Source organism: Sceloporus undulatus, chromosome 2 (assembly GCF_019175285.1).
Source record: "Sceloporus undulatus isolate JIND9_A2432 ecotype Alabama chromosome 2, SceUnd_v1.1, whole genome shotgun sequence".
In the NCBI taxonomy this organism is placed as follows: Eukaryota; Metazoa; Chordata; class Lepidosauria; order Squamata; family Phrynosomatidae; genus Sceloporus; species Sceloporus undulatus.
The window spans coordinates 211,788,789-211,803,582 of NC_056523.1; the positions used below are offsets into that span (position 1 = coordinate 211,788,789).

The following is a 14,794-nucleotide window of genomic DNA, read 5'->3' on the forward strand; positions in this document are numbered from 1 at the left end:
TTTTTTCCGCCGCGCTAGCTGCTTCAGAGGAACTTTCGCTTGCTTTGCTTGCTTGGAATCACTTTCGTTTTTTGACCTCAGACTGTATCTTGACCATTCTTTGTCTCCCGCCCCATTGAGACATGGCAGTTAAAGTGGTGTTAAGCTGGATAATTTCTGCAGTGCAGAGGCAGCCTTAGAGGCAGCTGGCATTGTATAATGATATTGCCACTATTTTTAATTTCTTGATTCATAACACTAAGCTCGGGCATTCATAAAGCTTACCTTCAATCTGAGGCAGACATAAGCCCAAAGTTCTCTAACTAAAATTGCCATCCAAGCCATAGAAAAACACCCTCCTTCCTAATTATCTGGTACAGGTAACTGTGACATCAAAGGAGGAGGCAAGAATGGAGGTCATTCTAGCTCCCTTTGACTATCTTCATCACTGATTCCTTGAACACTGCTATGGCAACATTCCAAGCACCAGGAAAACTGGGAGATGGAGTTTATCCAAAGATCTGCTAGCCTTTGAAGATAGGTCATGTGTTGTGGAAACTGCATGTCTTTGGGCTTCCGGGAATAGAAGGAAAGAGACCACTGCTGTCATAAGACCTGTTAAATGGGAAGACCACAAGTGGAATTGAGTGAGGTTTGGGTGCCATTGGCAATCAGTATTTAGTGCATCAAAGTCAGGTTATGGTTTGGAAAAGAGGTTGGTTTTCAAGATTCAGTCTGAACTGAGTCAGGCTCCAAACTGGATCATCCATTGGTGGCTATAAAAAGGATAACTTTTGAGGTCATATACAGTAATTGAAAATTTTATGAGAGTGTGCAACATGTGCTTATCTTTTCCATTGAAGCAAAATATTCAAAAGGTCCTACATAAAACTTAACCACCTTTTTTATCTTAATAACTTAAAAACCAGGGTGTGAAATTATTTCCTTCTAGAACATGGCCACATAGCCTGAAAAACCCACAAAGAACATATTTGCTTTCATTTAGGTTTATAACATATAGTTTACAATAGCCATTATTAAAATTATTTCTTCACTGGAAAAATTGAGAGACAGTTTACTTGTAATGCAATAAGCCAGCTCTTACTGGTCTCTTTCTCTCTAATACCTTCCATTGGTAAGTCTTGTCTGAAGACCATGGTTTTATTTTGTGTGTGAAATTTTAACCAAGATTGGGAAAACAAACCAGTAATAGTGCTAAGCATGATTAAGCATTACATCTGCATTTGAGCTAATAATTGCTTAACATTGCTTGGATCTTGTTAAACAAATTGCTGGTATGAATAATCTTGCATATAATAGCATAAGGTCAGTGATCTTAAAATAGTGTTATCTAAAATAGATCCGAAGGCTCATTCTTTTTATTCATTGTGAAAGTTTGGGGGTTGGGTTTTCCCCCCTGCATAATACCTCTAAGTACACCTTGCCTAAGAAAACCCTGTGAAATTTATGGGGTCACCATAAGTCAACAGGCAACATAAAGGCATCTACAGATATATGTATACAGATACATTATTCCTTGTCCAAGAAAACCCTATGAAATTCATAGAGTTGCCATATGTTGATAGGCTACTTGACGGCACAAACACACACATAAATGTATTTTTGTTTGTAAATTTTGAAGTCATGGTGGGTGTGTAGAAGATGATCTCTGATTTGCTGGCTAGACTGCTGATGTCAGAAATAGAAGATATCACATTTTCAGACAGCACAACACTAATTCTCCATCTGGAATGCCTTTTGCAGAAGTCAAATACTCATAAAAGTAAGAGTTTGCTCACTTTTCATGGATTGTCTAAATAATATCTGATCAGAAGCTAAGATCTTCTCCCATCCTTCATTTCTCTCTCAGAACATCCTATCTGCAAACAAATTTGTGGATGTTCTGGAGTCCAAGATTACTGACTTATATAATGTGTCACTAGCTAAGATGGATTTGACTTTATTGACAATTTTGTGTGTATGATTGTTGTCTTCCCTTGTTTCTTTTCTCTCAAAAAATAAGCCCCCTTCTATATTTCAATGTTCAGTGGTGTCATTTTAAAAGTGAGTTTCGTGGGAAGGAGTGTCTTCATGGTTACCAAGCTACTGCTTGTGTTTTTAGGATTTTTACACGGTGTTGATAGGTTCTGTACATCTGGGCCTTAGGCTGGGACATCTAAAGCACCTTTCTTTCCCTTCTCCCACAATATGGCTATTGGGAGGGATTTTGTTGGTAAAGAAGTGGTCCACCAGTAGCAAGAGGTCATCCTCTCTCTGCAGTATGTACCGGGTGTACATTGCTGTCATACTTGGTGAGTGGGACTGCCTAAATTGGTGCAGAGAATGGAACACGTTGCACTTTTTGACCTGAAGCTGAACAAGTCAGACCTCGTAAGATGTAAGGCAACCATCAATAGACGGTTCAGCACTGTTTGGAAAAAGAGCAAAATACAAATGTTACACTAAGGCTGCACTCACGCTGCAGAACTAATCCAGTTGGACACCACTTTAACTACCATGGTTCATTGCTATGAAATTCTAGGAATTATATTTTGTTATGGCACCATAGCTCTCTCACAGAGAAGGTGAAATGTCCCACAAAACTACAGTTCTCTGCCTTCCATCACATGGAGCCATGGCTGTTAAAATGGTGTCAAACTGGATTATTTCTGCAGTGTGGATGCATCTTAAATTAAACTTATCTAAAGGAATTGTGTGGGATATATATATATATATATGCAAAAAGAGGCTGCCAAGAGGAAACAGAGCTCCAGGTTCGTACAGAGCATGTTCTCTCAGGTCTTCTGACCCAGAGCTTTTACTCCTTCCTTCCACAGCTTGGGCTTGTTTTTGAAAGCAAAGTGTTCCCAGAGGGCTGCAATACTGTGCTGATGGCAGCTGTTAATAAATATATCTTGCTACCAGATTAACACTCTGAATGGATTTGATCTGCATGTTTATTCCCTTGACAGCAGACTTGCAAGAAAGGGTGCTTGTTAAAAGCAGTTGAGTCCTTGTGTGGTTTATACAGTTGACTGGTCTCACAGTCAGTGAAGTGACTGAATCTGTGCCAGGATGTTTGTGTATCACTGACAAGAGGGAGTTATTGCTGTCAGAATGTGTTCTTAAAAATGTTCAGAGCCTCAAGTCAGCATCTGTAGTGATACAGAATCAGATTAAATGCAGCTTGTGTGTGTGTGTGTGTGTGTGTGTGTGTGTTGCTTTATGAAACTGGAATTGTTCTAAGCGGAAGTTACAGGCATTTGGAATAGGCTATCTGTTGTTTTTTCCTTCTTCTTTTTACACTGCAAGATTGGCAAGGGTAAATAGTCTAAGCAAGGCTGACATATGTAGAAGCCTGAGAGAATTGAAAGCCATATGGGACGTCAGTTGTCAAGAGGCACCAGCTGAGTTGCCTCTCCTACTGCTGAAAATGGAGTGTGGAGACAGAAAATACTCCCATTCTAGAGATCGTGCTACAGGCAGAATATGAATCCATCAGGGATACATATACATGTACCTAAAACTTGATTGAGGCCTTGTCTATATGGGTTGTTTACTCCAAATTCCCCCTGGGCTTGTTGCATCCTGTTTACATGACATGGCCAAAACCCCGAATTGGATGAGAACTGTCTTCACAACTTCTGATTTGACTTTTTCTTCCCTTAACCTGAATGAATAAACCTTACCTTTTGCTCCAGGTTTTTGGCTCCCTCCACAGCAATGATGGGCATTCCCATATAATCCCTGTGAGCCCTTTGGCACCACCGCTGCCGGTACGAGTTGCTTTGAGGTCACAGTGAGATTCCCAGCATTGATAACATGGCTGGGCACCTCATTGTGATCTCAGCAGCGGCACATGAATGGGGATCATGTGGAGAGTCAGCTGCCTGTCATTGCTGCAGGGAAAGCACATGTAATGGGGCGAATTCGGGTTCAAAATACTGCAGGGACACTGGAGTATTCTGGCCAGTGAAGACAACCCCAAGAGAACCTATTCTCCATCTCAGGGTTCAACTTCTTGAACTGGAGCTGGAGTCTTGAGCTAGAATTGGAAGCTGGAAAAGTTCACCTGGTAGATCACAGCACTTGGTCTGATCAGGCCAGTGATCCCCAGATTCTTTTCAGTTTGGCTCCCAAAATTCCTGACTGTTGGCCAAGCTGGCCTGGGGCATCTTGGAGCTGAAGTCCAAAACACCTGCAGGGCCAAAGTTTGGGAACTGCTGGATTAGGCCAACTTTACCTTTTCACATACTAAGCCAATCCAGAAGGCCAGCATTGTTTTCCAGCAGTCAGGTGCAATGTTGCAGATACACAGGTCATGCTAGATCAGTAGCTGTCAAACTTGGATCTTCCAAGTGTTTTGGACTTCAGCACCCAGAATCTTGGCCAAGCTGGCTAAGGCTTCTAGGAATTGAAGTCCAAAGCACCTTGGAGACCAAAGTTTGAGAACCACTGTACTAGATCATTATGCCAAATACCACCAATAAGTCAGGAGGTTCCTCAGAGTCCAAGATACCCCACAGCTTTCCTTAGTGAATTCAAACTTGATCTCAACCTGGGAGTAAATGAATTCTGTTCCTCATTTTGTTCTTTACAAAACTCTAATGTTTTGGAAAGTAATTTACACAGAAGACAGGAAAAAACAACCAAAAACAGGTCACTTCATGTCTTCTGAGTCCCACAGTGATCTGTTTAATTGAAGGTTTCATTTGTTTGTAAGAGTCTTGGAACACTTTGGAAAGTGTCAGGATTGCAGCTATAGCTGATACATGAAGGATTCAAACCATGAGCAGTAAGCATTGAGAGGAGATTGTGAGGCCATATGGCATAGTGCCACCCTATTCAGGATCCCCCCTCATGTGCAGGGTTGCCAAACATCCTTCTTTTCCAGGACTTGTCCAACATTTCAGCCTTGTGTCCAGGAGGAACTCTATAATGTTCTCCATTTTGAGCATGACCTAAGTAACATGAATTTGCATTTATATGAGTGTTTTTAGCTTTTATTTTGTAAGCTCCTCCATTTTTCTTGAATATCCTATATTTTATGGTTCTTCTTTGCAATTAGGACATCTGGTCATTGTGCTTATGTGGAAAAGTTCTGTACATGTAAAATTCCCTTGCACAGCCCCTGAGTGTAAGGTTGTCATGGGTGTAGTTAGCATGAATCATTGTAAGCATGGACTAGCTAGCACAGCCCTGCATCCCCTTGTGAATCTTGTTTGATGTGAATAGGCAGTACCTGTCATTCTATCTGAATCTGATATTACAGATAAAACAGCCTCAAGGGAAGTCATGATAAATCAACAGACAGTAGGAACAGATGGGGGGAGGGAGTGATTGACAGGAGGAGAGCAAACCAGAGCAAAAATGTATAAATGCACAAACATATCAGAAGGTACTGTGCATGTGGTTCACTAATCATGAAGAAGGTAACCATGGATTATGCTTTCTCAAAGTAGACTATTTTTCTGTAACCGAGAATTATACGGAGGAGTACCTTCAGAGATAAAGTAAATGTCAAAATAGATGATACATTTATCACATTTTCTGCAGAGGCAAGTGGCAAAAGAGATGCCTGTCATAGCATGTGAGTTTTCCTCACTCTTGTCTCTTACATTTAATGTGCTTTGTCTTGTGACTGGCCGTTAAAAGGTTAAACACAGACATAGTTTGTAAGTCTTATGGCTGAGGCATCATTGAGGAAATTTGATTGTGGAGTTAATCATGAGGAATATGCATTCTCTTTATTGTTTAGTATCATCCTGAATGTGACTCAGGTGAAGCACAGTGCACACAGCTCCGAAGGACTACTAGAAGGCTTTCAACATTTGTTTAATTAGCCATTGAATCCCAGAATACCACCTTTTCTGTGCTGGGTTCTTCATTTCACAACAATGAGGCATGTAGATTGCAAACAACAAGAAAAGAACCAGTGAATTAAATTGTAGAGTCAGAGGACAAAGCACCATTCAGCCATGGTTATCATTTTTGAACCTGGTTTGTTATTCTAGCTCCTTAAGAGGTACAGCTGCTTATATTGGCTATGTCCGGCCAGTTCATTCTGGGTTGCTGACCTACATAAAATGGAGTGATGCCTTCAGGTGCTTCTATAAAGAAAATATGTATAAGGGCCACCCTTCCCACTCAGCTAAACTAAGCACTTTATGGCTTGTATGCTGTATTAGCAGCTTAATTCTCATTAAAACTGTTAGTTCTGTAACTAGCTGTAAGCCCTGCTGGAAACATTTAACAGTTTTGGGTGGAAGTGAAATCATATAATTATATGTTAAGAGGCAACTTTTCCAATAGTTAAATAGGCCTTACAATTTTTGAAGCACTAATGTCTGAACAGATCAAGAGTGTCTGAGTGTTTATACCTTAAGCAATTATACTTCTGTCATATCACCTCTCACGAGGGGAGGGAATGCAGAAAACTACTGTCTGGCTCCTATCTCTTTGCACCTTAGCTAGCATGACTTGTTGCTTGGTTGTAAAAAAGTACTCAGCACATGCTTTTCTACCTTAGGAGGCAGTAGTGCCTTCTGACCTTTTGCAAAAATTTAAAAGGAAATATTCACACACCAGTATGTTTGGTTGGTTAATTTGGACTAGATGAAATATTCCAGCTGGGTGTTAAAGTCCTTTCACATTATTCAATTATAGAGCCCATACAGACAGGCCAAAATAAAGCTTCTTCGGGTCTCTTTGGAGGTATGCTGTTTAAATGATGCATGAGTTCTAAGAGTCCAGAAGCAGCGCCAAAGCCACGCTGCAGTCCTAAGGGCTTTTGGTCTCTTAAGATGTGTGTGTCATTTAAACAGCATACCTCCAAAGTGACCCGAAGCAGCTTTATTTTGGCCTGTCTGCACAGGCCCAAAGTTATATATTCCACTTTAACTGTCATATAGACTTACTATGGAATCCAGGAGCTTGCAATTTGATGAGGGCACAATTCAAAGTGCAGTTTCTGGCACAGTTCAAAATTCTGGGTATTATCTATAAAGCCTTATACAGCATGGGTCCAGGCTATCTAAAGGATCATATTCTCTCTTATGGTTTGAAATATTCTGTAGAGGCACTTCTCTTTGTCTAATCACCTATACATGTACGTATGATGAGAATATAGAAAAGGGCCTTCTAGGTGGCTGCTCCAGAATCTTGGAACTCCCTTGCTGGATGGATTACAGTGGCATCCTTCTTGCTTTCCTTCTGTAGACAGGTGAAGACTTTTTTGTTTGTTTTGGCAAGCCATTGAAGAATGATTGCTCAGGGGAAAGAGCCTTGCATAATATGCTGTTACCTATTTTTTTTCTTTTTAATGGTTACGTTTTTAATTGTTTATTAATAATTTAATTCCATTTTTAACTTTGACATGATGTGATTGTTTAAAGCTGTATTTATTTTTAACTATTGTAATCCATCTTGAGTCTCAAAGTGGGGAAGGGACAAGATGGTCATCATCATTTATCATCATCCCTGGATTCTCAGGACATAGCACTGGCAGTTAAAGTGGAATCAAAGTGCTATAACTGTTGTAGTGTGAAAGAGCCCTGGATGCTGAGACCAGAACTGGACTGGCTTCTGGTCCATTTCTGAGTACAGTTTACAATGTTGGTGGCTGTGAAGCAATGCTGACCAAGTGATCATTCCTTGTTTATAGGATTGTGTCTCTAGAGATGCATGTCTGGCCATTTCCAATTCTGTCTTTTGGCTGCCAGGCAGAGACCTTTTGTTCTGCCTGATCTTGTTTAAGTTCTGACCTTTACATTGTTTGAATCTCTTGTTTTTAATTGCTGTTCTTGATTGTGGCTGATAGATTTTGCATCGATTTTATTGTGAACTTCATTGTGAACTGTCTGGCTGAAGGGCAATGAACAAATGGCATATAAAAAGTAAATGCATAAATAGGTACAAAACTTGACAGTGTTTCAGGGACTTCTGAAATGCAGCCTGTTACTATACCAATACCCAAAGCTTTCAGCAGCCAAAATAATAAGTCTCTCTTGTGGATAGCTTGATAATGAAGATTTTATCCTTGCCCTGTTTTTCTCTCTCTTTCAAATATGCCATTTGCTTTAGTGAGGCAGGATCACATATACCTGTCCAGTTTGTCACAGTAAAATTCGGTCCTGACGTCTGCTCTCACCATAAAAGATTAGCCTACTGCTTGGTAATGTAGCTGAATGCTGTCAAAGTAGCTGTCCTTCTTCACAAGCCTGTCTACTGCACAAATTCCAAATACTAATGGTGTGCCCTGTTTGAAACAGACAATTGGGATCTGTAAAATGTATTGATTTAACAGTGCTCCCTTTAGATTTCAAAAACGATTGCTTTCTGGACTGGAAGCTCAGACTCCATTGTGAAACCAAATTGTTTAGAATATGCTACTTCATCAATTTTGGCTGCAGAATGCCAAATACTAAATACTGTAGGTACTAGGGAAGACACAGAGATAATGGGCTCCTCAATTTCTTTTCCCCTAACACAAAAACAAATAAGGTTCTGGATGTCACTTTATGGGTGTCAACTGCTCCATCACCTTCCTTCCTTGGCTTGCACAAGCAAGCTTGGCTTACTGTTCTGTTGAGGAAAAGTAGAAGGTCAAAGAGCCCCTATCTGTGAATTTCACATCAGGGGAGTTCAACTGCGGTATATCATTTGGGGGGAAAGGGCTTGAGTTCAGGAGCTGTATTGTATCCAGAGATTTTAATGCAACCCAGCTGAGTTGCCAAAAGCTAAATGGATTCAAAAGTCCTTTTCTAGCTAGTGGAAGGACAACAGAGAGAAGACCATCCTAGCCTGCTTTAGTATGATTTTATCTAGAATCAGATGGGGCAACTGAGGCTGCTGCCACACTGGGGAAATAAAGCAGTTTGACCCTGCTTTAACTGCCATGACTCACTGCTATGGAATCCTGAGATTTGTAGTTTGTTGTGGCACCAGAGCTCTCTGACAAGGAGGGTGAAATATCTGACAAAATTACAAATCCCAGAATTTCATAGCATTGAGATATGGCAGAGTGGGTGTCAAACCGCTTTATTTCTGCAATGTGAATGAGACAGGCTTGGGGTCCAATTTTCCCCCCTTAGGTATCCTTTGTGGGCCTTCCCCCCCAAAAAAAAACCCCCAAATAAGATGACCAGAAATCTATTTCTGGTTTTGAAATATGGGTATGTTCTAAAGTGCTAAATAGTGAAGGCAGAGGGCCTGCATTATTTTTATATTCTTGACCAGAAAACAGTGTCCCAACAGGTCTAGAATAGTCAATGGCTATAAAAACAGTCTTGGTTACTCTTTGACCATCCTTTGTTTAGAGCGCACATATATTTTCATAGAATCATTGAGCTGGAAGATTCCCCAAGGGCTATCAAATCCACCCCCCTCTGCCATGCAGGAATACTCAATCAATAATTTTGTTTAAAATTAATTCATTACTTCTCATTTGTTAAGTTTTAAAAATCATTTTAATCATTTTTATTGATTTCTTTAATAATGTGAACCTAACCTGTTGCTAATGTGTTATTACTTATCATCCTAACAAATCAATTTTGCAGTTATTGCTAAAAAGATAAATATAAATGGATTAAGTTCCAGATTAATGCTAATGTCAGTGAAGTGGAAGTAATACAGATGTTTCCAAGCTCTGCTTTTTTCTGTGATGCCATGTTGAGTTTTGAGGCTCAAGTTGAACCCCTCATATTCCTCTTCTTTCAGTTCGTCATGGGAATTGTGGGAAGAGGACTTGCCCCTGTCACACTGTATTTTGGAGACGCTTTGGAAGGAACTCCACATGCCCAGGCTTTTAGGAACCTGTGCAAAGTCAGAGCAAGGTCACAGTGTGCCTCCACTTTTCTCTAGGGTTGTGAGAAAAGCTGAGGGCTCTCTCTAAAGTAAAAAATAGCAAGTAGATTTGTGCTCCCCCTTTGCTATTGAATAGTATTTTAATGCTTCGTGCTGCCATGTATGGGCATCTTCATGATCCAAGGCAGCTTGCTTCGTGACATTTAGATCTTGTTCTAAAAATCAGCAATCTCCTATGTACGGTCAAGACAAACCCAGTAATTTCTCTTTGCTTTCCTTTTACAGGCTCTCTACAATTCAATCAAAAATGAGAAGCTTGAGTGGGCAGTGTAAGTATATTGTGTGGAATTAATGAGTTTTTAAAATGATTCCTTTTATGGTTTTCCTCTTGGTATGCTGGCAGCATTTGGAGCAGATTCTAGAACTTGCAGAAATCCACCTAAGCCATCCAGGAGAGCAATCTGCCAAGTTTTGTTATGGGCTAGCCTTCATTTTCCCATTGGATAGCTGTCAGAATTAACATAATGCAGCACTGAAGAGACTGAGCAGTGATGGAAGTCACCGCTTTCAAATCTCAATTAAAGATTCATTTGGTGGCCTTGGGCATGGTGTCATGTCAGGCTTGCATGTGTAATATGAAGATAATAATGCTGTCAGAATTATAGTAAAGGTGGGCAACTGCCAGAGATACGAGCTTGAAGGGACACATCCTCCATTTTCACATCTGGTGCTTCCCTCAAATTTTAGGTGTCAAATTGTTTTTGTCCCCCCCCCCCAAAATGGCCAGTAGAGCTGCCAAAGATGGCACGTGTATGTTGCTAGTGGCCATTCTGCTGTATTTGGGGCCTTTTTGTATGTCCTCACTTGTTCCAGCCCCAGATAGGCATTTCCAGATAAGAAGTTACCAACCAGCTACTTCCTATGTGAAAAAAAGCTCTCATTCCCAACCTTAAAAATTATATTTATTACATTGCAATGTATTGGCTTTTTATATCTTGCCTTGTAGAAGAATGGCCTGTAGCATCCATTAGAGGCTCTGGTGCTATTGGCCATTTTTTGAGTGAAACAAAAAAATGACACACACATACCTGGTTTTTGGGAGGGCTGCAAAAGCAGTCTTGGAAGGCTGCATGTGACTTGCAGGCCACATTTTCCAAAAACCTATTTTGCAAGGTTGGTATAGAGATTATCTTAACAATGTATGAAAAATACTTTGACTGTTGCAAAGCATTGTTCCACAGACATTAGGTATGTTTTATGCAGCAGTGAGGTCCTCAATTTAAAACTCAGGAGCTGTATGCTCTTACACTTATTTTTACACACAGGCGTTATTTGTCTGATTACTTAAAGCTTCGGTATACCAGTCATCAATTGTATTTCTGTGGTGGTTTATAATGAAACAATAAACACACACACACACACACACACACAAGCTGAAAGCCTGGAAGTAATAAAACCAGCATACTGCAACCAAGGATAAAAATTGCCATGGAAAAACTCATAAAAATTTGCCTAGTACCAAAGGGAACCATAATGCAAGAACAAGACAACAGGGCTAGTTGTACCATTAGGACAAGTGAAGCAGATGCCTCAATTTGTATATGCTGTGGTTGATCCAGGACCAGTGATCAAGAGTTTGATGACAGGGGTTTGTGGACATATCATCAGGGCTGCCTTATGCTTCCTAAACTAGCTTGATGCCTTCAACTTCATTGAAGGACAATGTCTAGCCACCAGTGCAGAAACAAGATTCAGATGCCAGCTTATATACATGAAACTGGGAGGGATGCCATCCTCCACATTGCCCCAGGCATCAGTGTGAGTTAAATCAGCCCTGGGGAAACTATCAGAAGTGGCCCTTAGTCTTTTACAGTGTGACATCCATCTCTCCTCAGGCCAGAGGGACACTTGTGAGAGGCTTTATCTTAGTGAAGAGTCAGGTACTTCTGCAAAGCCCTTCAAGAACCTCCTGTTTGAATCTATTAAAAACTTTGAAGGTCAAAAGGAGTACTTTGAACTGGGCTCAGAAATTGACTGGCAGCCAGTGCAGTTGGCATAGCACAGGCATAATATGATTATAACACTCATTCCCAGTTAATAATCTAGCAGCTGCAATCTGCACTAACAGCAGGTTCCAAACAGTCTTCAAAGTCAGACTCATGTATTGCACCATTGCAGTGGTCTGGCTTATAAAACATATAATCTATTGTCTCTGAACGAACTCCTTGCAAATATGGAACAGCTGAATTAATACTGCCCTGATCTCTTTGCCTAAACACTCTGCAATGAAACAGTGGTTCCTGTTAACTTCAGGCTGCATCCAAATGTTGTGGCTTTTCTTTATTCCTTCCCTTGAGATTATGTCATTGTAGAGAGAGCTGTTGCATGGGGGCAAAGAGTGCTGAATACATCCAAAATGATGCCTTGACAAAGCATACTTGGGTCCTTGGGATGGCAATAGTTCTGGAATCTGATTGTTCTGCTGCATATACATATTATTTTTGTGGAATTGCTGGGGGAATTTAAACTTTCTTGAAATAAGGAGAGATTGTTTAGTAAGAGAATTTGTAGTGTGTGTTTGTGCATGCCATTGTTACACTTGCTTTGTGAAGCTGGTCTCTGTGTTTTCTGTGAAATACTGGAGACAGAGTCTTCTCAAGCCATAAGAGGAGGCCATATTGTCAGATTATTATGCCTTGAAAGCTACATGCCTGCTGTTACTCCACCTAACAGAACGAGTTGTTAGCGATGAAAAGCTGCTTGTAAAGGTGGAAGACATTTTTATTTGGCTTGGAAACTTCATCTTGGAGAGAGAAATTAAATCCTCAGTTAATCTGTGGCAGCATGAATAAAACACGTGCTTGGTTTTCTTGCCTTTTCTCTTTGAAGCCATTGTGTCCAAACTGCTGGATAGAAACACGTCTCGGCTCAGGTTTCTTCCTGTAAGCTTGTTGTCCACTGTTTGTCTCATGATTAACTATGGATAGCTTGACAACGAACTGATATCAAAGATAATTAATTGCAAAAGGCCTAATGTACCCCACTTCAACTGCTATCAGGAAGCTAACAATTGGAATTCAAAGCCAAACATGAGGAGGGCAGTGCCTGCCAAAACACTTTAATCATGCGCTTTCTGGCCTGGCGTCCTTATAATACTGGTGCTTTCTGTAGCGGGAGAGAATTGTGGTTGTTGCTTGGAGGTTCTTATAGAATAGAGGATGTCATTTTAAATGCCATATCCATGTTAATATTGGCAGGATGAATGTTTTCAAAGGACCAACTTTTGCTACTGCATTGGGGTACATATGCTTTCAAATTACATCAGCTGACGCTGTAGCAAAATATCAGTTATGCATTTCCTACATCATGGGAAGGTGGCTAAATAAAATATATGATAATTGCCTCTTTGGTGTTTCTGAGTCCCTTCCACTTTCAGTCCATATCAAATTACTGTTGGTGGCTGTACAAGTCAATTGTCATTTTAATGTGTATTATTCATACAGTGCCATCTGTGTACATGGTGCCTTGTATATATGCATGTGCCTTCATGTCACCTGTTGACTTCTGGTGACTCCCTGAATTATATAGGATTTTCTTCGGCAAGTGGTTTTGCCAGTTCCTTCCTCTGAAATATAGTATCTGGTGTTCGAGAGCCAGTGTGGCATAGTGGTTTGGGTGTTTGCCCTGTGACTCTGGGGACCAGGATTAGATTCTCAGCTTGGCTATGAAACCCACTGAGTGTCCTTGGTCACGTCACATGCTCTCAGCTTCAGGGGAAGGCAATGGCAAATTTCATCTGAACAAATCATTCCACGAAAATTCCATGATAGGCTCACTTTAAAGTTGCCATAAGTTGGAAACAACTCGAAGGCACACAACAACAACAACTTGGTAGTCATTGGCAGTCTCCCATCAAAGTACTAACCAGGGCTAGCCCTGCTTAGCTTCAGAGATCAGATGAGATATGGTGCCTTTAGGGTATTTAGGGTAAGTGGTTTTCAACTTATGGCAACTTTAATGTGAACCAATCATTATTGAATTACATAGAAGCTTCTGGTTTTAGGTAGATAAGAAGAAGGAAGCAAATAAGAGAAGGGATAAATTGTAGAGGCAAAGATAGGGGCAAGTCTGTGTGTCATGATGGCCAAACTCAATGAGAGCTACCCATTTTATGACATCTGAACCATCTTATGAATAACTGAAGAGGATGGAAAGATGTTGAGGCAACTGTGTAGGGGTGTACTTTGTTGGGATGCTAACGTGAGCCGGGCAGTAAAAGATTCCATAGGGCAGGCAGAATTTAGTGCTCACTGAAATCTTGGAACCAGACTGGTTAGCCTGTAGGTTTTTCCCCCCTTTGTTTCCTTTTGCAATGATGCCATAAATCCCTGAGGAAGTGAGTGGAAATCACTGTTTCCTTATTTAGTATTAAGCTGTTATTTAAAGAAAATGTATACTAGTAAGACATTCTGGGGTCTTTCAGTTCTTGCTTCGAAGAATGAATGAGCATAAGAAGCATTCTCCTCCAGAGCTAGATCTGGAGAAATTTGAACCTCAAAAGAATTATATGAGTTTTAATAAATCCAGTTTTGCAAATGACCAATGATATTTCATTTGCCCTTGGGAAAACTATACAGTACAGTGAGACCTTGGTATCTGCTGGGATTTGGTTCCAAAACCCCCTGTGCATACCAAAATGATCAAGTTCCATTAAATACAATGGCATAATAAAATGGCATCCATTATATAAAATGACAATATCATGGTTTGCTTTTTGGAATTGATATACAGTATCTGTATATTTTTTTAAAAAATTCAAGCCATGGATGCTTGGATCCATGGATAAAGAACCCATGGATATGGAGGGCTGACTGTATTTTCTTGGGATCACTGGAGTTTTGCATGCTGACATACTGTGGCATGGATTAATTGATATATTTGATATCGTGCCTTTCAGCATGGGATCCAAGGTGGCCTACAACATTTTAAAAGCACAGTGCAATTAAATACT

The 14,794-nt window shown here is 40.4% G+C and overlaps 1 protein-coding gene across 3 annotated transcripts in view; it reads left to right on the forward strand.

The window, feature by feature from the left end:
- Positions 1 to 14,794, forward strand: part of PSD3 (pleckstrin and Sec7 domain containing 3) — a 189,369-nt gene that overhangs the window by 144,563 nt on the left and 30,012 nt on the right. For all 3 annotated transcript variants that reach the window (XM_042451584.1, XM_042451585.1, XM_042451586.1), the window contains one exon: positions 10,069 to 10,112. In XM_042451584.1, the coding sequence (XP_042307518.1) occupies positions 10,069 to 10,112 (44 nt within the window). The remainder of the gene's footprint in view (positions 1 to 10,068; positions 10,113 to 14,794) is intronic.